The 24,997-nt window shown below is 46.0% G+C and overlaps 1 protein-coding gene across 1 annotated transcript in view; it reads right to left on the bottom strand.

The window, feature by feature from the left end:
- LOC126188323 (neuronal acetylcholine receptor subunit non-alpha-3-like) overlaps positions 1-24,997 on the bottom strand; it is a 135,120-nt gene that overhangs the window by 85,173 nt on the left and 24,950 nt on the right. Inside the window, exons 3-5 of the mRNA XM_049929918.1 lie at positions 21,501-21,545; positions 21,293-21,396; positions 3,847-4,051 (exon numbers count right to left, since the gene is read on the bottom strand). Coding sequence (XP_049785875.1) covers positions 3,847-4,051; positions 21,293-21,396; positions 21,501-21,545 — 354 coding nt within the window. The remainder of the gene's footprint in view (positions 1-3,846; positions 4,052-21,292; positions 21,397-21,500; positions 21,546-24,997) is intronic.

Below are 24,997 nucleotides of genomic sequence, written 5' to 3'. Positions count from 1 at the left end.
GTACCTAATAAGATATTTGCCCATCCACTCATTACTCGCGCACAACTAAGGTGACTATTCCAGTAATAGTTCGGGCAACCTGTGCGCATTCGCACTGACGAAGGTCAATGGCCGGGTAGTCTTTAACTATATATGAAGATAGCAACTGTTCTCTTCACATATAGTTAAAGGCAACCCGGCCATTGACCTTCGCTTGTGTGAACACGTACAGGTTGCCCGAACTATTACGGGAATCTTCACCTTAGTGGGCGCGAGTAATGAGTGGATGGGCAAATATCTATTACGTACATTACGTATGTAGACTGTGGACAGTTGGGAATCTGGTTCTCACGGGGAGCGTGCAAGGGATAGGTCCGTGCAGTCGCCCTATTCATCTGTGTCTCGGTGGCTCAGATGGATAGAGCGTCTGCCATGTAAGCAAGAGATTTCGGGTTCGAGTCCCGGTTAGCGCACACATTTTCAACTGTACCCATCGAAGTATATCAACAACACCTGCCGGAAGCCGAGGGTTTCAATAAATTAACATATATTCTAACGAAGCTGCACGGTCATCAATGGTATCTGCTCGTCTGAGAACAGTTACTGTCTTCATACCAATAAAAATGACAATCAATCAATAAACTCATGGTAACCAGAAAACCAACATGCAAAACAAAAACGCGGTGATTTTATGCAACAACCTAACATACCATGTACAGAGGAAAGATAAGGGGGAAAAAAACTTCTGATTTTTCTATGCCGCTTTAAAACACACGATGAAAACTACTCGTAATTCCAACTTAGGTTTCCCGGTTATCAGCCGAGTCGAGTATTTTCCATCCATCCACAATATTTCGTCAATTGTCACAGTCTTCTTTCTCAATCTCTTTGAGCGGTAGTGATTTGAGACTTTGTTAGTGTTACGTCCGATTTTTAACCGATCCGAGAGTTTTCGCTCCTGCAACGTCCATTGATGCGAATGTCTTTCTGTTACCCCATTATTACTACGTGAACCGCACAACATCTCGATGTTTCCAAGCTGTGACTGCGCGAAAAGGAAATGAAAGCTAGTTACCAATCCGCGCTTTTATTGGTTTTTAGTGGACCTGAAGATGGCATAAGTGTTGATCCGATTCTAGTTGTCTGAAATGAGTTTCTTCGAAGATCTGTCTGTGGTAGTGCGTTTTCTTTATTTGTATCATCAGCCGCCGTCCCACATCCGCGAGAACGATGGATTTTGAGAAGTACTACAACAATCATTGGAAGGGTCCAGGCCCCGAAAAAGCCTTATGGTGTGGGCAAGTTTTACGTAGCTTTCCGCGGGTTATCTCATTATTCTGGATGACACAGTGGATCTACACAAGTACTGTCCTTGCAGACGATGTCCACCGCTGTATGTAGTTTGTTTTTTCTGGTACGACGGTATCTGCCAGGGGAGCAATGAACTCTGTCACACAGGTCGCAGTGTACATGCGCGGTTCAGAGAGATCCAGGATGAGTTTACTGAACTCCCCTGGCCACAAACTTCTCTGATTTATGCCCTCTCTAGAATCTGTGAGACCACCTTGATCGGAATGTTGGCGCCATTGATCCTCAAAAGAGAAATCTAGTGCAGCGGATGACGGCGTGGTTGTCGGCATGGCTGCACACGACTGTGGATCGTAAAATGCAAGCTTCACGTCCGGAGATAACATAGTTAACGAGCCACGGTGTGAACAGGACACACAAATAAGCGGCGATCCCTACTGAAAATGTCCTCCGCAAATTGGTATGAAACGTAGGGTTTTAATGTGAAACCCATACCACCACGGCATAATTACTCGGAATATTTCATTAACAGTCATGGCTGTTGAGTACCTTCCAGAACCTCACTGACCATCTTCCTGCGTGTCTCGCAGTAGTCCGCGCTGCAAAAGGTGATTAGTCAAGTATTCCAATCGAGAGTGTAATCGATGTGTCTAAGCGGGCAATACTCAACGCCACTCAGAATCTCAGCGCTTGAACGCAACTTCCACCTGAGAAGAAATACTGTTCGCTCATCCTTGCAGGACATAGCACACCCGTCACGTACCTTGAGTCAGGGGATGTACTTGTTTGCGAAAAGGCAAGTAACCATTTGGGGAATGCGAAGACGTCATGACATTGCGGATTGTCAGCACGGTGACCATTTAAGTGAATAAAGCCGTATAGATGGCTTCCTGACAAGAAACATGCAATGACCGCACACTCTCTTAGGACAGTTTTTTACATAACTAATGTAGTGACCACTGTGCGGCAGCAGGCAGACGCGCATCGTCACTGTTGCGCCTATAGGCGACACAGGCCATTGGGTGCCAGTCGAGTCCCTGATGCCCTTACAGCATCAACACTGAAGTGAAGGCTACGAGGAGACCGAACTTTAAAAACTGTATTTGTTATCATTATAAACACCCAGTAACATGTGTTATGGTGCAAGTTAATATCTCTTCACTTTGTCACATACGCAGAGGTGCGTTGGTGCATGTCAGAGTACGGTGCAGCGAGTCAATGTGCACATGTTTTCAGACGTTCTAATGGTGACTGTGTGTTGAAAATGGCTCAAAGAACACACATTGATGACGTTATGAGGGGTAGAATACGAGAGCGACTGGAGGCTGGTCAAACACAGCAGGTCGTATCACGGGACCCCCGTCTGCCACAAAGTGTGATCTCAAGATTATGGCAACGATTCCAGCAGACAGGAAACGTTTCCCGTGGCTACAGTACCGGCTGTACAACACCACAAGAAGACCGATATCTCACCCGCAGTACCCGCAGACGGTCTTACTCGGGACCATACTGCAGCCACTGGAACAGTTGTCTCCAGACACACAGTCTACAGACGACTGAAGAGACATGGTCTACTCGCTCGTAGACCTGCAAGGTGCATTCCACTGACGCCTGGTCACAGGAGAGCCCGTAAAGCCTGGTGTCAAGAACACAGTACATGGTCATTGGAACAGTGGTCCCAGGTTATGTTCACGGATGAGTCCAGGTATAGTCTGAACAGTGATTCTCGCCGGGTATTCATCTGGTTTGAACCAGGAACCAAATACCTTCTCCTTAATGTCCTTTGAACCTGTATGGAGGTCGTGGTTTGATGGTGTGTGGGGTGGGATTGTGATTGGTGCACGTACACCCCGGCATGAGTTCGACAGAGGAACTGTAACAGGTCAGGTGTATCGGGACGTCATTTTGCACCAGTATGTCCGCCTTTTCCGAGCGCAGTCCCACCATCCTCCTGATGGCTGATAACGCACGGCCACACCGAGCTGTCTTCGTAGAGGAGTACCTTGAAACAGAAGATATCAGGAGAATGGAGTTGCCTGCCTGTTCTCCAGACCTAAACCCGATCGAGCACGTCTGGGATGCTCTCGGTCGACGTATCGCTGCACGTCTTCAAACTCCTACGACACTTCAGGAGCTCCGACAGGCACTGGTGCAAGAATGGGAGGCTATACCCCAGCAGCTGGTCGACCACCTGATCCAGAGTATGGCAACCCGTTGTGCGGCATGTGTACGTGTGCATGCTGATCATATCGCACACTGATGTCGGGGTACATGCACAGGAAACAGTGGCGTTTTGTAGCAAATGTGTTTCGGGACCGTTTTCCCAACTTATCGCCAATACCGTGGACTTACAGATATGTGTCGTTTGTGTTCCCTATCTGCTTATGCTACTAGCGCCAGTTTTGTGTAGTGCCACGTTGTGTGGCACCACGTTCTGCAGTTATCCTTAATTTATGAGCATGAGTGTACGACAATAAGGTGAAAGTGGTTCCACATTCCCTTATAGCCATCCAGCAGCTAGCGAAGTGCGAGCGCCATGTAAATGGCGGAAGTACTGACCTCCATTAGTTCGAACTTGAGCTTCTGGATCGGCAACTTGGAGGCGAGCCGCAGCGTGCAGTTGTTCCTGCTGTAGGGCCAGCGAGAATTGTCCGGCTTGCAGTGCGAGCGAAAGTAGGCAGGCGGCATACACTCCACGTAGCCAGTAGACGACAGGAAGCACCCTGTGTTGACCAGAGACGATTCGTCTGGGTCGTCCTGCCACCTGCAAAACACACAGTTCCATTGTCGATCAATGATACAACCATAAATCACACAACAAGCACACGGAGCCCTTCACGGATGCATTCTGGTACCTCATGGTACGCACAACAGCTTCGTGAATTGGCTGCAAACGTCCTCGTGGAGCTGAAGTTAGTCGTTCAGACTGAAACCGGTTACTGTAATTAATAAATAAATATCTACTGTGATCTGCCCTGGTTCTTTTCATTTAACCTGATAATGCGATCGCTGTCGTTCTGATATGGCATCAGTACCTGTACGTCATTTATAGCAGGAACCTTTTTTTCTTAAAGTAGGTTGATTCCATTTGTGATTCTAATAGAATCAATTTTCGTGCATATGGAGTGTCGTGTCAGTTGTGTGACTGGATTCGTGATTTCCTCTCAGAGAGGCCACAGTTCATAATGGTAGGCGGTAAATCATCGAGTAGAACAGAAGTGATATCTGGCGTTCCGCAAGGTAGTGTCATAGGACCTCTGCTGTTCCTGATTTACATAAATGATCTAGGTGATAATCTGAGCACACCCTTAGATTGTTTGCAGATGATGCTGTAATTTACCGTCTAGTAAAATCATCAGACGATCAATTCCAATTACAAAATGATCTAGAGAGAATTTCTGTATGGTGCAAAAAGTGGCAAATGGCACTAAACAAAGAAAAGTGCGAGGTCATCCACATGCGTACTAAAATAAATCCGATAAATTTTGGGTATACTTTCGCTGCTCTTTATGGTCTTTTGTTAGGCAACGAAGACTCCAGCGGGCACATGCCTTTCAGAACCCCAAGTGGTGGACGAATTTGTGAGCACTGCCAACAGAAGGAAGGAAGAAAGATTGGATTTAACCTCCCGTCGATATCGAGGTCATCAGACAGAGACGAAACACAAGTTAGGATTGTGTCAAGGATGGGGAATGAAACCGGCGGTGCCCTTTCAAAGTAATCATCCCTGCATTTGGCTGGAGCGATCTAGGAAAATCAGGAGAAACCTATATCAGTATGGCTGGACGCTGGTATGAGCCGTCGTCCTCCAGAATGAGAGAGCAAAGTGCTAATCACTGCGCTACCTCACTCGGTTACTACCAACAGGGACGTCCAGCAGAGCAGAGAGGAGCTTGATTGTGAGCCGTTGATCACCTCGAATGAGAGTGTCCGCCCGCACTTTCCAATACGGGGGGAGTCACAGATGTGTGCAGCCGGCCGGCACGCGAGAGTAGCGACAGGTTTGCGCGACGTGGTTGCGGTGATGACAGGTGCGTCGCACAACGACTCGCCGTGCTTTTGTTCACTGCCAGATCTCCTTAGACATTCTCCAAAGGCCTATGAACAACTGCAGTGCTCTGGGTTCCGCTAAAGGAAACTAAGTGATAGCACTCTGCTTGGAACTCATTCTTTGTTGGAGACGTCATTTTGAAAGAAATGTACAGTGTCACCAATTATCGGAACTTCGTAAAACTCTACGGGCTGAAGCTGGAATATTCCATGAGGTTCCGCAACAAATTCCGCTTCTTTTCAGCGAAAACAGGCCGAAAAAAAAGTATTGCATTCTTATTAAACGCCCCTTGTTACCTTATTTATGTGTAGAGTACTACCTTTTCATCACATCAAAATTAAAAACGTCTTTTGACCTACAAATGAAGTTACTTTTTAGGTCTTTCTGTTTGGTAGTCCCATCAACGGTCCACCAATGCCGACGTGACGTTCGATAGAGAAAAGTGGCCACACACCTTGGCCATGTGTAAACCAGTAAGAATTAGTTACTTCTGTACACCACATATAATACTACAGTACAGACTGAGCTCTAACCCCTTTCGTAAAGAAAGGTATCATCCATCATTATAAATCTTTGTGACAATTTTTAAATAAGTTATTTATATTTATTTTATTTAAAGCTGTCTTTTTTCTGTGGTATTTGGTCCAATACCAAATTCCGATTGGAAACGATCTGCCGCTTGGAATGGTTTCAGATACGAGGGCATCAAGATTTGTAGAAAATATGTCAGTGAACCATAACAGCAGACGTGGGATGTAGTGCCATTGGCTATTGCCATATCACTCGCCCTAAGAAGGAAAAAGTGGCCACTATGTAAGCATCAGAAAAAATGGATGTAGTGTCATTGGCTATTGCCATATCACTCGCCCTAGGAAGGAAAAAGTGGCCACTATGTAAGCATCAGAAAAAATGGATATAGTTCCTGAATCTGCATCTGAATAAATACTCCGCAAGCCGCCCGAACGTGTGTATAAGAGAGTACTTCTGGTACCTCTAACTGTTTACTAGCGAATGAAGCGTGAGAAGAATGACTATCCATAAGCCTCTGTATTATCTTTAATTTCTCCTCATGGTCACTTCGCGAGATGTATGCCATTTCCCGTTAAACCCTTCCTTTTTGACTTACAAAAATTTTATGCAATACATTGTAATATGTAAATTTAAAATGTGTAAGGGGAAATATTCTACTAATAACCATGATTTCGTTAAATACGACAATGGAGAAAAATTGGTTACATGGAGGAGACGTCACCCAGATACCGTGCAACACCACCGCTACCCTTTATAATTGCGTCAGTTATTCATTTCACCGAGACAAATAAGGACCAATTTTCTACAGAGCTCAGATACGTCGAATACAGTGAAGCTGGTAGTTCATGATTAGATTCCGTAGAGCTGCCACTTTGCACGTATGTTGGTTGCTGCGTTTCACCCGTACTTCCAAATTTCTTGTGTTGTTAAGGTTCAGTGATTTAGTGAGCCAGTCAAGACGGTGAAGTTGGCTTTTATCATTTTGAAAGATACAGAAACAGGGCGACACTTCGTTTCTGAGACCTGGTTTCAAACGTCCTGGTTCATATTCACGATAACTTAAATAAGTATAAATGCAACCTGAATAATGCCGCAAACACCTGTTATCTGATGATTTATTCACGGCCTGTTTCGTTTCCTCAAAGCAGCCTCTTAAGGCGGGCCCACATCTAGGTCTACATTCCTGGAAATTGAAATAAGAACACCGTGAATTCATTGTCCCAGGAAGGGGAAACTTTATTGACACATTCCTGGGGTCAGATACATCACATGATCACACTGACAGAACCACAGGCACATAGACACAGGCAACAGAGCATGCACAATGTCGGCACTAGTACAGTGTATATCCACCTTTCGCAGCAATGCAGGCTGCTATTCTCCCATGGAGACGATCGTAGAGATGCTGGATGTAGTCCTGTGGAACGGCTTGCCATGCCATTTCCACCTGGCGCCTCAGTTGGACCAGCGATCGTGCTGGACGTGCAGACCGCGTGAGACGACGCTTCATCCAGTCCCAAACATGCTCAAAGGGGGACAGATCCGGAGATCCTGCTGGCCAGGGTAGTTGACTTACACCTTCTAGAGCACGTTGGGTGGCACGGGATACATGCGGACGTGCATTGTCCTGTTGGAACAGCAAGTTCCCTTGCCGGTCTAGGAATGGTAGAACGATGGGTTCGATGACGGTTTGGATGTACCGTGCACTATTCAGTGTCCCCTCGACGATCACCAGTGGTGTACGGCCAGTGTAGGAGATCGCTCCCCACACCATGATGCCGGGTGTTGGCCCTGTGTGCCTCGGTCGTATGCAGTCCTGATTGTGGCGCTCACCTGCACGGCGCCAAACACGCATACGACCATCATTGGCACCAAGGCAGAAGCGACTCTCATCGCTGAAGACGACACGTCTCCATTCGTCCCTCCATTCACGCCTGTCGCGACACCACTGGAGGCGGGCTGCACGATGTTGGAGCGTGAGCGGAAGACGGCCTAACGGTGTGCGGGACCGTAGCCCAGCCTCATGGAGACGGTTGCGAATGGTCCTCGCCGATACCCAAGGAGCAACAGTGTCCCTAATTTGCTGGGAAATGGCGGTGCGGTCCCCTACGGCACTGCGTAGGATCCTACGGTCTTGGCGTGCATCCGTGCGTCGCTGCGGTCCGGTCCCAGGTCGACGGGCACGTGCACCTTCCGCCGACCACTGGCGACAACATCGATGTACTGTGGAGACCTCACGCCCCACGTGTTGAGCAATTCGGCGGTACGTCCACCGGCCTCCCGCATGCCCACTATACGCCCTCGCTCAAAGTCCGTCAACTGCACATACGGTTCACGTCCACGCTGTCGCGGCATGCTACCAGTGTTAAAGACTGCGATGGAGCTCCGTATGCCACGGCAAACTGGCTGACACTGACGGCGGCGGTGCACAAATGCTGCGCAGCTAGCGCCATTCGACGGCCAACACCGCGGTTCCTGATGTGTCCGCTGTGCCGTGCGTGTGATCATTGCTTGTACAGCCCTCTCGCAGTGTCCGGAGCAAGTATGGTGGGTCTGACACACCGGTGTCAATATGTTCTTTTTTCCATTTCCAGGAGTGTATATGTATATAGGAAATAAATTAAGGTCAGACAATAAAAATAAGCCCAAATGAAAAGTATTAAGGTAGTGTCAAATACATCAGGGAATGGAGACACTCTCAATTTTCGTAGTCACAAAATCAATAGAGGACACTAGCGCCTCCATTCATATGGCTTTACACGTCAGTTTAGTATGCAGCTGACCACCTCCACTGGTCTGATCACGCGATAAACAACTACAGAATTTGTAAATTTCCTGTTGTATTTGTGTATTGGAACGTTCAGGTTATGTTAGGCGGTTCATCAATCGGTTCTTCTGGTTTCCTAGGTTTGCAATTATAAATGGGGTCTCTTATCTGATAATCACTCTCGTTTCTGACTAGTTTGTTCCCGGTAAGTTGCCTGAGATAATATTCATGGCCCTAGAACATTTTTTAAATACTTTTCGTTATTCATCTGCATTCAATTAGTACATGGATGTACATCTAGGCCCAACAGCTTAATCAACTACTTGCTTCACGATTTTTGAACTTCTATAACTTTTTCTTTCTTGGGGTGGCGGGGGAGGGGTCTTTTAGATTTGTAGTAACGAGGATGTTTAATTGGTTACTTTTCTCAGAAAAACGCTCCACTGACGGTATTTTAATCAAATATATAGCCCTGCATTCTATGACGGGAGGCCTTTTCGGACAGTTCGGTCTCATCCAGTTGTTGTTACTTATTTTGCACCACCCAGGAGGCACGTGTGACTTAGGGTATGTCACGGACGCGAGTAACATTGACCCCCCCCCCCCCCCCAAAGCTTCAGTTTCGCCAATACTGAAATCACATTAACTGCCGACATGGAAATCCTGGACACATATTTCAGGAAATGGTGCCTCCGTCTAAACCCTCAGAAAACTGTTACTTCAGCATTCCACCTACGGAACAGTCACTCTGACTATAAACCAGAGGTAAAACTCAGAGGACAAACCTTGAAGTACTGCAGCACACCGAAGTACCTCGGAATATCACTCGATGGGTCCCTAACTTTCTGACAACATCCCTCCTACGTGGCCGCAAAAGTGAAGACCCGTAATAATATCATTCAGAAGTTTACTGGTACCTCCTGGGGTTGCAGCGCTCAAACCCTAAGATCAACTGCTTTGGCACTATCATACCCTGTCGCTAAATACTGTTGTCCGACTTGGATAAGCAGTGCTCACTGTAGCAAGATAGACGTGCAACTCAACCAGACAATGCGACTTATCACAAGCTGCATATGTAGCACTCAAACTACATGGCTTCCAGCTCTACGAAGATCAGATGCTCTCCTGACGATCTGGAGAAAAATTCAGAAGAACCCCCCAGCAGAACATCAGCGTCTGAAGTCAAGAAAACCGCCTTGGCGAACTGCACGACATCTTGAAGCCTCCGACTTTAACATCAACGAAGTATGGAGAAGTCAGTCGGAAGAATCGTCACTATTCAACTGTCATCTGGTTGAAAACCTTTCCATGAGAGTTCCAGGTTTTACACTCCCCAGAAACCAGTGGAGAACCATCAACCGAATCCGAACAGGACAAGGGAACTGCGGATATCTAAAGCACAAATGGGACTAGGCAACATCTCCAGATTGTGACTGTGGAGTTGCCCTGCAATCAATGAATCACATTGTTGATGATTGCCCGAAACGAGCCTTCGGGGATCAATAAATGACATCCACCATGCATCACGTGAAAGGCCCAACTGGATCAACAGATTCGACTTAGAAATCCAAGAACTTGTGTAATGAGTACATAATTCAGCATAATACTTTGGACATTTGATTCTGTACCTGAATTTTGCTTGTCATTTCTTACACTGTATACTTCTAAAATTATGTATTTGATCCAAGTTCTGTATCATCATACGATAAATAAATAAATCAAATATATTACATTAACCACGGTTATTTTTACCACAGTATCTCATTCCCCGCCCTGTACGCTCCAATGCTCTGCCGATTACCATTTTTTATTCACTTCTCCTCCTCGTAGGGTTGGATTCTGTGACAACAAACGTTGGGGGCGTCTCTGCGTTATAATCCACGTGAAATTACTGCAAGTAATTTCATTTGCCTTTACTTCTATTGGCTGTCCTTAATTTGTTTTTTTAAATATATAGATTACAAGAACTTTTCCTTTTTTTGTAGAATCATCTAATGATGCTGCTTTAATGCAGCGAAAACGGTGGTGACGAAACCATCAATTAACACCTATTATTGGTTTTATTCAGGTTTACCCCGAATTTTAATTAATGTGGCTGCCCATATTACAGAGGTGTATGTTAAAGGATTGTGTTCAAGTTGTGATACTAAATATACCCCTAACACTCACGTACCTACATCCAGCGAGAAGTAGACCCCGTACACACTGCAACACGAACGTCTCATTTGGCCGTCTCTGCCTTCGATGGCTTTCAGCATTTGGAAACACATATATTTACGAATCGCCCGACCTCACTACATGTCTCCAGACTCGTAACGTCCACTTCGTACATTTTTTTTATTCATACAAGTCGTGCAGTATTGTCTGCTACTGTAACCAATAGCCTTTTACGATATTTCCGACGTCTAGTGTGTGTAGATCCCATCCCAATGTTCGTAGGGAAAATGTTTGGGCTGGACATACCTCCACTGACAGCAGCAGTTCATCTGATGGCTCGAAACTTATTGCCTCTCAAAAGCCGTTTCCAGTCTCTTCAGTGAGGAGCCATTTACGATATCTTTTCTTACGCAGTTCCACACTGAGGCGAGTGACACACTGTGGGAGGGGCGTTGGAAAAGTCCGTGTAAAAATAAGAACTACTTTCTTGTTTGTAGTAAACCTTTTTTATTTTCGACATAGTCTCCCTTTAGACTTATACACTTCGTCCACCGCTGTTCTAATTTGTTGGTCCCTTCCGAATAATATGAATTGTCCAAATCTGCAAAATAGCTATTAGTTGCTGCAATCACCTCCTTGCTTAAATAAAATCTTTTTCCTGCCAGCCATTTCTTCAAATTGGGGAACGAATAGTAGTCCGAGGGAGCCAAATCTGGAGAATAGGGGGGATGTGATACGAGTTGGAATCCCATTTCCATTAATTTCGCGACCACAACTACTGAGATGTGTGCTGGTGCATTGTCGTGATGGAAAAGGACTTTTTTGCGGTCCAATCGCAGTCATTTTTCTTGCAGCTGGGTTTTCAAACAGTCCAATAGCGATGAGTAATATGCAACCATAATAGTTTTACCCTTTTCCAGATAATCGATGAGGATTATTCCTTGCGAATCCAAAAAGACAGTCGCCATAACCTTTCCGGACGAAGGAATGGTCATCACCTTTTATGGTACAGGTTCTCCCTTGGTAACCCATTGTTTAGATTGTTGTTTGGTCTCAGGAGTATAGTCATGTATCCACGCTTCATCCACAGTAACAAAACGAAGCTTAAAGTCCTGCAGAATCTTCCTGAACAGCTGAAAACCATTCTTGCAACGCTTAATACGGTTCCGTGTTTCGTCAAGTGTGAGCAATCGCGGAACCCATCTTGTGGATAACTTTCTCATGTCCAGATGTTTATGCAAGATACTATCTACCCGTTCATTCGAGATGCCGACAGCACCAGCAATCTGAGGCATCTTAATTCTTCTGTCATCCATTATCATATCATGGATTTTATCAATGATTTCTGGAGTCTTAACCTCCACAGGGAGTCCAGAACATTCAGCATCGCTTGTGCCCATACGGCCACTCCAAAAATTTTGGAACCACTTATATACTGGAATGAGATCTTCACTCTGCAGCGGAGTGTGCGCTGATATGAAACTTCCTGGCAGATTAAAACTGTTTGATTTTTTTTTTAACAGTAAGGAACTGAAAACTAGTAAGTGCACTCGTTGCGTCGAGTTGGGGACGCACATAACTTAAACCATGCTAATAGTTTGTAACCTCCCCACAAAAATGAAAGAAAATAGTTAATTAAATGTAAATGGACATCGTGCTCAACGCAACCTACCAGCAAATTCTTACCAGACAATACAAATGTTAATGTGAATAGAGCCAAGTGTGACTTCGCAGCAAAAATAAAAGGAAAAGTCGATGATAATGAAAACGTGCCAAAAGTTAGTTCCCCATAAGATTACTGAATTATAATGACCCAAATGTTGTTGAGCTCCCACAAAACATCGTTAAATTGAAATAAAAGCGACTGTACCTTCGCTACAAAAATATTGAAAAATAATGGCCCAATGTAAATTCGACACAAAAATTGAGAAATGAACATTCAATTGTAATGATTTTTTTCTTTTTTAATAACGATTGCTTTGAAAACAGAATTATTATTGGGGCATTTCTTGAACAAATTGATTATAATTACCATACATTATTAGCTGAGCGCAACGCTGCTTCATTACCTTATTTAACAATATACCTCGTCCCGAACCTTGACCAGAGACCCATGTCGACGCCCGGCGACTCCTCACACACAACTGTCAACTGTACTGACTGACTACTGCAGACAGAGTGCCACTTGCAACTTAACTACATGCTCTCGCGACTCGCTACGTACCACAACTGCTTCTGTCGGCCCGCTACACGCAACTGAACTGCACACTCGCGCGGTTAAGCGCAGACTAGCAACGATAAATAACTCTCTGTCAGAGATTCTGTCATGCCTCGCCATCGCTGTACTGAATACACTGAACACATACGTGTTTTAAGTTGTAGAACAAGGCATAAAGAAAGAGAGCAAAGTGCGGGGCGAAGGAAACCATGAAACAAAACTGAAGGGTGCAATGCATACCATCCATTAACAACTGCTATGTCTTGCACCGGATGGGAAACAAAAACTGCGAAGACCTTTTCGCACCGGGGACAAAAAGAGGAAATGTGGAAAATACTGCTACAGAGTGTGAGGTTTCACAACGAAACTCTCCATCTGCTGTATCATCCAGGTATGACTTCTCGTAATGATGAAAGTAGATCCCGCGTTGTACCGTGTAGTGTTCTATCATCGTCTTGTAATTTTAGCTTCTCTTACCTGTGATGTTCCAGCTACATGGAGGGTCGTGGAACGCACTCCAGAAAAAATTGGAAAAATATTGTCGATACTTTGGGTTACGGAGGATCTTGCAATGTCGTTCCTGCAAATAGTTCCAAAAGTCTAAAGTGTCCTTAGTGCCGTCTTGAAACAAATAATCCACTGCATGTCCACGAAGCCACGTCATTACATTAGCTTTAGTGCGTGGGTAATACGTCTCATCCGGGAATAAGATAGTCTTGGGGTCGATATGATTCGGCGTTACCCGAAGGAAGTATGCTGACATTTGCCTCACTATGTGCCACACTGTTGTAGACTCGCCACAGCTAAGACGGTGTTCATTGTTGTCTTGAACGCCACAGCTCGTGCACGTGGGTGAGTCTACCATGTGGATCGCATGTAGCATTGATCTGGCCACCCACCTGCTTACCGTTGACAGTGATATACCACATCGCCGTGACGTCAGTGTCCAGTGTTGCGTGGTGAATTGTCCTCCACACTACTCGCCAGTTGACGTTCGGGTGCTTCCTCTCAACGACGTTATCGGGTCGTCCACGTTGCAGGACCCTATAAACCGTCTTTGCCGTCGCCAGTTGAGTCGCTGGTAAGGCATGTCGAACGTAACTGAGTTCGAGGTAAAAGGCACCGATGTAGAAGAGCGAGGAGGGGACGTGGTGTATCGGCACAGGTGGCAACAGGGAGGGCGGTGCTAGTTCTTCTATTAATAAACTTGTCAGACTGTCTGGACGGCGGTGCCAGAGTTTGACTAATGTGCTCACAAATAGGGCTACCGCCCTGTCATGAACGTGATAAAGGCCAAGCCCTCCCCGATCCGGGGGAAGGGTGAGAGTCTCATATTTGATCTTGAAAAGCATTCCTGAACTCACGAAGGACCCACAAGCCGCAAGTACACGGCGAGCTAACATCACCGGTATAGGTAATGTCTGGACGATGTGCGGAATGCGTGACGCTAAATGTGTGTTAACGTACTGGGTCCTTTGGACGATGTCCAGGGCTCGTAGGCGGTTGTTGGCAATTCCAGTCCGAACATTTCGTAAAAGCCGTCGAAAGTTGTGAACAGCGGTCCGTCGTATATCGTCTGTAAAATCAATGCCGAGGCATTTCAAACTATCTCTGAGCTGTAAGGAGGTGACACTGTTCTCAGACAATCCGACCCCGATGTTCATCGCCACAGATTTTGCGACGTTGATACGACTACCAGTGGCCATGCTATATTTCGCTATCCAATTCAGTGCGCTAGCGGTGTCGTCACCGTTGCGGATGACAATCACCAGGTCGTCAGCGTACGCTTTACATCGGAAAGTGTGGCCTCGTAACGTCATACCCGTTAGTCGTTGGCGCAGGCCGCAGAGAAGTGGTTCCATGGCCACAGCGAAAAGTAAAGTGGACAGAGGGCAGCCTTGGCGTATCGATCGAGAAATGGTGAGGGGCTGCGAAGGTCGGCCGTTGACGATCACCGTGGACGGAGCAGTCGCATGACGACAGTGACGAATGGCTGTGGGTACCGCATATGTTGGAGGACCGCTTCCAAATAGTCGTGGTCCACTCGGTCGAAAGCTTGACTAAAATCGATTGCCGCCAGTGCACCCCTCAGACGACATGCTCTCGCCAGTGAGATCAAGTCACGATATTCACTGAGTGCTGTTTGAATATTATTGTCACCTCCTAATGACGTTTGATCAGGTGAGACAACATTTTGAAAGGTCTGGAGTATCCGCGCCGCCAACAGTCGAGAAAAGATCTTAAAGTCGCAGTTCAATAGCGTCCACGGGCGGTAGTCCTGCAGTCGTGATCCACCGGACGGTTTGTGAATAGGAATAATCATCCCTTCCACAAGGGCCGCAGGGAGCGGCACGTCCGGGGATAGTAGTTCGCGACAGATGTCCGTCCATCGGGAGGCTAATAAATATTGAAAAGTCCGGTAAAATTCCAAGGGGAGGCCATCAGGACCCGGAGACTTGTAGACAGATCCTTCTCTAATGGCGTCGATCACTTCTTCTTCTGCAATTTCGTCCATCAAGGCCGCTTCCATTGCCGGGCAGATGGTGCCGTAAATCGTCTGAGAGACGTACTCCAGTGCTGTCGGATCAAGGGTCTGAGCGGAATAGAGTTGGGAATAATGATTGTAGAACGCTGTGTTTATGTCTAGTTGCGTGGTGAGGCGACGACCGTCCTCCGTGTCGATGAAGCGTATCACCGCTCGTTGGCGTCGTTTACGTTCACGAAGGACGTGGAATATTGATGGGCGTTCGCTCGGAATCCGATCCTGCGTCCTCGAGCGGATGACTACCCCCTCTAGGTGGCGTCGCATATGAGCGAGGATCTGAGCCTTAGCATGGTGGACCGCCGTTTGTCGTTCCGGAGACGGCGCCATAGCATCGCAGTCGCGCAGGACCAGGAAGTAAAAATCGAGTGTATGTCTTCGCCAAGTAGCTTGGTCGCGACCGTAGGTTATCAACGTTCGCCTCAGTGCCGGTTTGGCGCAGTCCAACCACCAGCGGATCGTTGTGGGATATGCACGGAGGCGATTTTCACACGAATGTCACGTATGCTCGACGGCTTGGCGGCAATCCGGGTACGACAGGTGAGCGATGTTTAATTTCCACGGGCTGCGGCTTCTCCACACTTGTTGCCGCCGCAGGGTGACGGCACAAATGTAAGCTGAGTGGTCCGAGAATGCTGCAGGCCAGAGTTCCGCATCCTGTGTTCTAGCGGCGAGAGAGCGTGAGACATAAATCCGATCGATACGACTGGAAGAGTGACTCGTGAAGTGCGTGAATCCCGGTCGGTGGCCGTGAAAATGTTCCAAGCGCCCACCATCCACAGGTCTCGAATTAGCGTCTCGAGTTCCGGGCACGGATTATGTCGTGGGAGTTGGTATCTGGGTGCCAGTACGCAATTGTAGTCACCTCCAAACACCAGGTGGTCGTGGCGGCCTTGGAAGAGCGGGGCGACGTCTTCCGCAAAGAATCATGAACGTTCGCGACGTTTGTCCGTCCCGGAAGGTGCGTAGATATTGATAAGACGGACACCCAGTACTGTCAGTGCCATTCCTCTTGCCCCAGGCAGAAACAGGACATCGTCCGCCACTATCCCTTCCCGAAGAAGTACAGCGACACCGCTGCCTGTTGGGGAAGCTGGAGAGACGCAAGCATCGTAACCGTACATGCCTGGGAAGTCGTCGACGTACACTTCCTGGAGAAGGGCTATATCGATGGAAGCAGAGTTCAACATATCCTGAAGCAAGGATAACTTAGCGCGCGTCCGTATAGTGTTGATGTTTATAGTTGCAACACGATAAGTTTGAGGTCTATCCATAGCATCCGTGTTGGCCATCAATACCCTTGTAAGGCTGTCTCGTCACTGTAACTGATGGCGGGAAAAGGTCAACACTGGTGAGGTAAATTTCCCCCCGTGTCGTCCGAAACGTTGGGCAAGGAGAGTTCCTCACAGTCGTCCGCCCAGTCGCCATGAAATACCAACGGCTGTTGGTGGCTGTTAGTGGCTGCTGCGGCACTCGGTGCTGACTCCATCGGCTCTGCTGGCTGGGAATCGGCCGCGGCTGTCTGCTTGTGATACTGCTGTTCTGTGGGGTCGGAGGGGCTGAAGCCGTCACCACGGCGATCTGTTGAGTTTGATGTTACAGCAGCCTCTGTACCGCCGGTACCGCCGTCGGAATTTCCACAGTCCATGTCAGACGATCGCTGCAAACACTCGTCCGATGGAGCACGCCGCCGTCTCTTGTGTTTTCGCGGGGAACGCTGTTTACGGACGTGTGTTCCAGTATCGGAAAGTGGATGGATTTCTTCAGCTGCTCCGGTGTCTGGAAGAAAAGCCGCTGTCGGTACAACCCGTGGGTCAATGTCCATCCTGGCATCAACGCCTCTTGCAAGGTCGGTCGGTGATTGTCTTCAGATGGGAGCGCCGTTGTAGAGGCCGGATCCTGTACTGCAGAATCCATCATCGTCTCGCTATCGGGGGCGGCTATAGGACTAATATGGTCAGCATCGGAAAGGGTTGCTGCCCGCGTAACTTCGACGTTGAGAGGAAGGGTCGTCACCGTAGAAGGAGTCATAGATTCACCTGTCGGGATTTGAGGAAGGGGTCGTCGGAGACAATCCGACCGGACGTGCCCTTCTTGGCCACAACCAGGGCAAGTGCGTGGCTGACCGTCATACATAATGATCGCCCTACATCCGCCGATGACAAGATATGACGGAACATGTTTGGTCAGTTCAATTTTAATCTGTCGTACCCCGTCAAGATGGTCCATTTTTCGGCCATGTGGCTGATCACTCTGCCGTAGGGCTGGAAAGCCGTGGTGACTACGTCCGGTGGTACTTCGAAAGGGAGTTCGAAGACGCGTATCGTACGGAGGCCAAACCCCGCGTGATCGATAGAGACTGCCCCAATATGGCCATCAGAATGTTTGAATTTAAGATCGGTCGCATGTGCGCGCACGATTCTGTTGCACACCTCGTCACTTACTAGCTTGACGTAGACAACACTGCTCGTAATAGAGAGATGGATACCAATTATGTCTCGCGGTTCAATTTTAACGTCGTCACGTAGAAAACGTTCCACTTAAAATGATCGCGGTCGTTCACGATCGGGTTGAAAACTGATCTTGATGGTGGTTTGTCTGTATGAATGTGCCCTGTTGCGTCGGTAGTAGTGATGGACTCTAAACTAGCGACAACGCAGTAGTAAACAACTACGGGCACTCGCGACCGCGCGGACGGGACGTAAACAAGACGTCCTCGCCGCAACGCTGCGGAAAGCAGACTAACCATCTGAGCTACCGAAGCACGACTCACGGCAGGTCCTCACAGCTTTACTTCTGCCAGTATCTCGTCTCCTACCTTCCAAACTTTACAGAAGCTCTCCTGCGAACCTTGCAGAACTTGAATTCCTGAAAGAAAGGATACTGCGGAGACATGGCTTAGCCACAGCATGGGTGATGTTTCCAGAATGAGATTTTCACTCAGCAGCGGAGTGTGCGCTGATATGAAACTTCCTGGTAGATTAAAACTGTGTGCCCGACCGAGACTCGAACTCGGGACCTTTACCTTTCTTGTGTTTCACAAGAACGATGTTTTCTAAACCCATGTTCGAACACAATATATGTTCTAAAATCCTGCTGCATATCGACGCTAACGATATTGGACTGTAATTTAGTGGATTACTCCTACTACCTTTCTTGAATTTTGATGTGACCTGTGCAACTTTCCAGTCTTTGGCTACGGATGTTTCGTCGAGTGGAAGGTTGTATATGATTGTTAAGTATGTATCTAATGCATCAGCATACTCCGAAAGGAACCTAATTGGTCTACAGTCTGGACCAGAAGACTTGCTTTTATTAAGTGATTTAAATTGCTTCACTATTCCGAGGATATTTACTTCTACGTTACTAATGTTGGCAGCTGTTCTTGATTCGAATTCTGGATTATTTACTTTGTCTTCTTCTGTGAAGGCGTTTCGGAAGGCCGTGTTTAGTAATTCTGCTTTGACAGCACTGTCTTGGATAGTATCTCCATTGCTATGGAGCTCTCATTAGGAAACACAACAGACCTCTACCCCGCCCTCCAATGACCTCTCGCTTGTGGAATGTACGCTACAGGGAGTCTGGCTCGGAGTGGTCTTTGAAGTAACTGATTTGTAACAGTTCGTTGTGTCACTGTTGCCGTAACTGCTGCTCCAGATACACTACGATGCGCCAGAACGATACGCTGAACACTGTAGTGCCATGTGGGAGTCCGGAGCCTGATCTTCTTCCGACCGTGTATTCTCGTGATCACCGCTGTCAGCAGTCATGTACAATCGCTACATTCCTGCCAAGGCTGTCTGCAGTCTGAGGTTGTGGTGGTCCTATTACACAATCTTGTTCAAACTCTGTGAGGTGGTGGTAATGATGTATTTGTCACCTTAAACGCATTCACGACTAACGCTGCCATCTTCAGTGAAAGAACAGAAGAACTTCAGGACGTGCAGTACTGAATGAACAGTTGAACGATTCAGAATATGGGTTGTGAGAAACCGAAGAAAGACGAAAATAATGAGGAGTAGCATAAATGTGACTAACGATAGAGTTACAATCAAAATTGTGACTTCGAACTAATGAATTCGGCAACTTATGCAAAATTCGTCATGACGGCTGAAGCAATGAGGACGTAAGTGGCAAATTAGCGCAGGCAAGGAGGTCACTCGTTGCTAAGAGAAGTAACAAACACCGGCCATAATATGAGGAAGGTATTTCTGAGAATGTACATTTTCAGCGCAACATTACATGGCACTTAATCACGGAGTGTGGAACGTACAGGAAAAGAGAAAATCGAAGCATCTGAGAGGGGTGTTGCAAAATGATTTTCCAGGTTTTGTGGTCTGGTATGATAAGAAAAGAGGAGGTTCTCCACAGTATCGGTGAAGTTAGGAACATTTGAAAAACACTGATTAGAAAAAGGACTAGGATTATATTACATGTGTTAGAATTTCCATAATACTAGAGGGAGCTGCAGAGTATAAAAACTGAGTGGTGAGACGCATATTGGAATATCTCCAGTCAATAACTGAGGCTGCAGGGTGCAAGTGCTACTCCGAAATGAAGAGGATTTAATGCGTCTGTCATCACCATCGCGGTCCACGTGAACCTAATTTGTTTCATAAACTGAAGAGTATATTAGGAGAATTGTTTCAATAAGTGACATCACACTTAGCAAGGAGTTTGTTTCTGTATAGATAATGCTCGTAACGAGGTAAATATCCTTGTCCACGGAATAATATGGTTACTAACGTCAATTAGTATCCTAATGAGAGAAGTGTTTAGTGGTACGATGCGGCTGAAGTTCGTAATGGAAAATTTCGCAGGAAGGACAGGAAACGTGCTAAATATGAAGTCGAAGACTCCTGACGGCACATCAACACGCAATGCTATTCTAGTCAAGAATTTGAATTTTGAAACTGCACGGTATTTACAATTCGAACTTTCATATTTAGCAAATATCTCGATTTCGTTTTAAAGACAATAGAAGAAGTAAATAACTAAACTGGTTAATACTCTTGAGAACAGTGAATTTATACATTTGGGAGATGTAGTGGAGGTTTTGTTAAAATTTGGTATTAAGTTATAATCGATCAGTTTGTGCGTATGCGTGAGTGTGCGTGCGTGTCCGGGTTCGTATGTGTGTGTGTGTGTGTGTGTGTGTGTGTGTGTGTGTGTGTGTGTTTGTGTGTGTGTGTGTGTGTGTGTGTGTGTGTTTCCTTACTTTTGATTAGTTTTATGCCACTGTACCTATATAGGTGCTAACATGATTGTCACTGAAATTTAACTTTGAGATTATTTACAAATTTGTGGAAAAGAAACACTGATTCCTTCTGTCGAATGACAGCCCTGTACGTTTTAACGGTTGTAGTGATCTACCAAGAGGCCAATAAAATAAAATAAAAATTGAAGCTCTACAGTTACTCCAATACTTCAAACGATACAAAGTTCCAAGTAATTACCATGCTATAAAACAGTAACCCTTAAAATTTTAGCATTATTTATTTATTTATTGGCTCATTAATGCTGTTTTTTTAATGCCTACCAAGTTGTTAAACGCGGGTTCAGTGAAGCAGTATTGTGGTGCTCATGACTGGACAACATTAACTTATTCGTCTTAAATACGTTTTGACGGTGAGAAGGGTGCATTTATTTTCTACTAGAAAGAGAAAAATACAAGAAATTTAGGAGAAAGGGGATGCACTTAAAGAATATTGTTTTTAGTCCCTCTGTCATTGTACTCACTTATGTAGAACTCCTAGGTCAGGTGTCCAGATCTCGTCGGTATAAACGTAAACATTTTTTACTACGTCACTACCTGTCCAAGATAAGCGTGAGTCCGTCCAAGCCTGTGGACAGAAGTAGTGCACTATTACTAAATCTAACTATGATTTGGAAATGTCAAATAATTACTTACATAATACAAGACATAAATATTACATGTTCTACTCACAATGTAAATAAGGCCTTGAATCTCCATTACCCGCGCGTATCCATACTGAAACATTATTACAATAAGAAAAATCTGTGGAAAAATAGGAGACACGTCTTAAAATTTACAGCTATTTTATATTATTCTTTATATTTCGTTGTTTACTTTTTAATGGCTACATACTTACGATGAAGACAGTAGATCTACACCGAATGAATATAGCAGAAACATACAACAAAAACCGCCAAGAGCCTATACATACATACTACTTACATGAAATATCGCAACTCTTATTTAAATATTTTAAACAATTTCTTCATACTGAGGACCATAGCCTGCACAATATCGTTACGTCACAGAAAATTTATTTGGGTTAACCAGATAAAAATTAACATTTCTTCCCTGGTAATGCAAGAAGTCTTATAAAGGATAAGTGTTGAGCAGTGCCCTAGCGCAGGACGTTGGACTGTCTAGCGCCAGTACACCAAAATGATGTCACAGGGAGAGAGGTTCCGTCACTGCTGTGACAACGCACTCTGAAGTGAGAAAACTTATTCAGAAGTCAAGTACTCTCACTGAGGGAACTGATGTAGCGGAAGAAGCTAGCTAAGGCCTCTGAAACGTGTAGTTGTGTAATATTACAGCTCTGGCTTGTTTCCCTCATGAGCTGACGAAACAAGAAGAGCAGAGGTACTTAGGTCGTCGACAGTCGGTGGTGAAGACTACCTAGGTCGACGTACTGCTTTTTCGGGGATTGGGGTGCTGCTGTGTTGGGGAACTGGCCAGCAGACACTCAAAAATATTCCCCAAATTTTTCATTCTCTGTTTCACTCAGAAGTTCTCAGACAGTCTCCAGGTGTGTTCACAATGCCGAAGTACGCCGCCTGTGCCAGACTCTGAGTCGAAGACCATGCACAATGCATAATGATACAGCCAGTCACCTATTCTGGATTTAGTCTCCGGAAGCATCAGGCATCCGCCTGAAAAGAAGATTGCACGCAGACTACGTGGCGTCGTCGTACTGTCAGGTCACCCACTGGCTCACTGTTTCCTGAGAGTTTACGCTCCCTGGTGGAGTGTGTGTTCTGATCCAGACCGATACTTGCCTGCTACCTTTCGGTTTCCCTCCATTCCTGGTGGACCCCCTTGTTGCTGATCTTTGGCCAGAGCAAGCGCACGCCTTCGAAAATGAGCCTGTAGAGGTCGACTGTTTGAATCCTGAGTTGGGCCGGCACTCTGGCCAGGGCTGTTATGCGTCGATGCGCGTTTTGTGCCTCCGTCGGCCTTCTGATGACTATATCGTATGCACGCCGCTGCCCAGGCGTCTCTGTTGACGAAGCCACGCTGGGCTGTCGAGCTCACTACGGCGTCATATCCTCCTGCAGTGACTCTCCTCTGTATCTCACATGAATAAATGTCTGATTCAGTTACTAATGTACCAGCGGCTCAACGCTCCATTCCAGTAACAACCACTCGCAACCCGTATGAAGGAGCCAGAGTTAGTTCATGACCTTTGCTCAACCGTTTGTTCACCATCTACATCTACAGCTATATCTATACTCCGCGAGCCACCTTACGGTGTGTGGCGGAGGGTACTTATTGTACCACTATCTGATCCCCCCTTCCCTGTTCCATTCACGAATTGTGCGTGGGAAGAACGACTGCTTGTAAGTCTCCGTCTTTGCTCTAATTTCTCGGATCTTTTCGTTGTGATCATTACGCGAGATATATGTGGGCGGTAGTAATATGTTGCCCATCTCTTCCCGGAATGTGCTCTCTCGTAATTTCGATAATAAACCTCTCCGTATTGCGTAACGCCTTTCTTGAAGTGTCCGCCACTGGAGCTTGTTCAGCATCTCCGTAACGCTCTCGCGCTGACTAAATGTCCCCATGACGAATCGCGCTGCTTTTCGCTGGATCATGTCTATCTCTTCTATTAACCCAACCTGGTAAGGGTCCCATACTGATGAGCAATACTCAAGAATCGGACGAACAAGCGTTTTGTAAGCTACTTCTTTCGTCGATGAGTCACATTTTCTTAGAATTCTTCCTATGAATCTCAACCTGGCGCCTGCTTTTCCCACTATTTGTTTTATGTGATCATTCCACTTCAGATCGCTCCGGATAGTAACTCCTAAGTATTTTACGGTCGTTACCGCTTCCAATGATTTACCACCTATGGCATAATCGTACTGGAATGGATTTCTGCCCCTATGTATGCGCATTATATTACATTTATCTACGTTTAGGGAAAGCTGCCAGCTGTCGCACCATGCATTAATCCTCTGCAGGTCTTCCTGGAGTACGTACGAGTCTTCTGATGTTGCTACTTTCTTGTAGACAACCGTGTCATCTGCAAATAGCCTCACGGAGCTACCGATGTTGTCAACTAAGTCATTTATGTATATTGTAAACAATAAAGGTCCTATCACGCTTCCTTGCGGTACTCCCGAAATTACCTCAACATCTGCAGATTTTGAACCGTTAAGAATGACATGTTGTGTTCTTTCTTCTAGGAAATCCTGAATCCAATCACAAACCTGGTCCGATATTCCGTAAGCTCGTATTTTTTTCACTAAACGTAAGTGCGGAACCGTATCAAATGCCTTCCTGAAGTCCAGGAATACGGCATCAATCTGCTCGCCAGTGTCTACGGCACTGTGAATTTCTTGGGCAAATAGGGCGAGCTGAGTTTCACATGATCTCTGTTTGCGGAATCCTTGTTGGTTATGATGAAGGAGATTTGTATTATCTAAGAACGTCATAATACGAGAACACAAAACATGTTCCATTATTCTACAACAGATTGACGTAAGCGAAATAGGCCTATAATTATTCGCATCTGATTTATGACCCTTCTTGAAAATGGGAACGACCTGCGCTTTCTTCCAGTCGCTAGCTACTTTACGTTCTTCCAGCGATCTACGATAAATTGCTGATAGAAAGGGGGCAAGTTCTTTAGCATAATCACTGTAGAATCTTAAGGGTATCTCGTCTGGTCCGGATGCTTTTCCGCTACTAAGTGATAGCAGTTGTTTTTCAATTCCGATATCGTTTATTTCAATATTTTCCATTTTGGCGTCCGTGCGACGGCTGAAGTCAGGGACCGTGTTACGATTTTCCGCAGTGAAACAGTTTCGGAACACTGAATTCAGTATTTCTTGTTTAGATTGTTTGCCAATGTTTTATGTTCGAATTCGTTGAAAGCTTCTCTCATTGCTCTCTTTACGCTCTTTTTCGCTTCGTTCAGCTTTTCCTTATCAGCTATGATTCGACTACTCTTAAACCTATGATGAAGCTTTCTTTGTTTCCGTAGTACCTTTCGTACATGATTGTTATACCACGGTGGATCTTTCCCCTCGCTTTGGACCTTAGTCGGTACGAACTTATCTAAGGCGTACTGGACGATGTTTCTGAATTTTTTCCATTTTTGTTCCACATCCTCTTCCTCAGAAATGAACGTTTGATGGTGGTCACTCAGATATTCTGCGATTTGTGCCCTATCACTCTTGTTAAGC

This window comes from Schistocerca cancellata, chromosome 5 (genome assembly GCF_023864275.1).
Source record: "Schistocerca cancellata isolate TAMUIC-IGC-003103 chromosome 5, iqSchCanc2.1, whole genome shotgun sequence".
Lineage (NCBI taxonomy): Eukaryota > Metazoa > Arthropoda > Insecta > Orthoptera > Acrididae > Schistocerca > Schistocerca cancellata.
The sequence above is the reverse complement of the archived record's forward strand: the minus strand, read 5'-3'. Positions and strand labels throughout refer to the sequence as shown.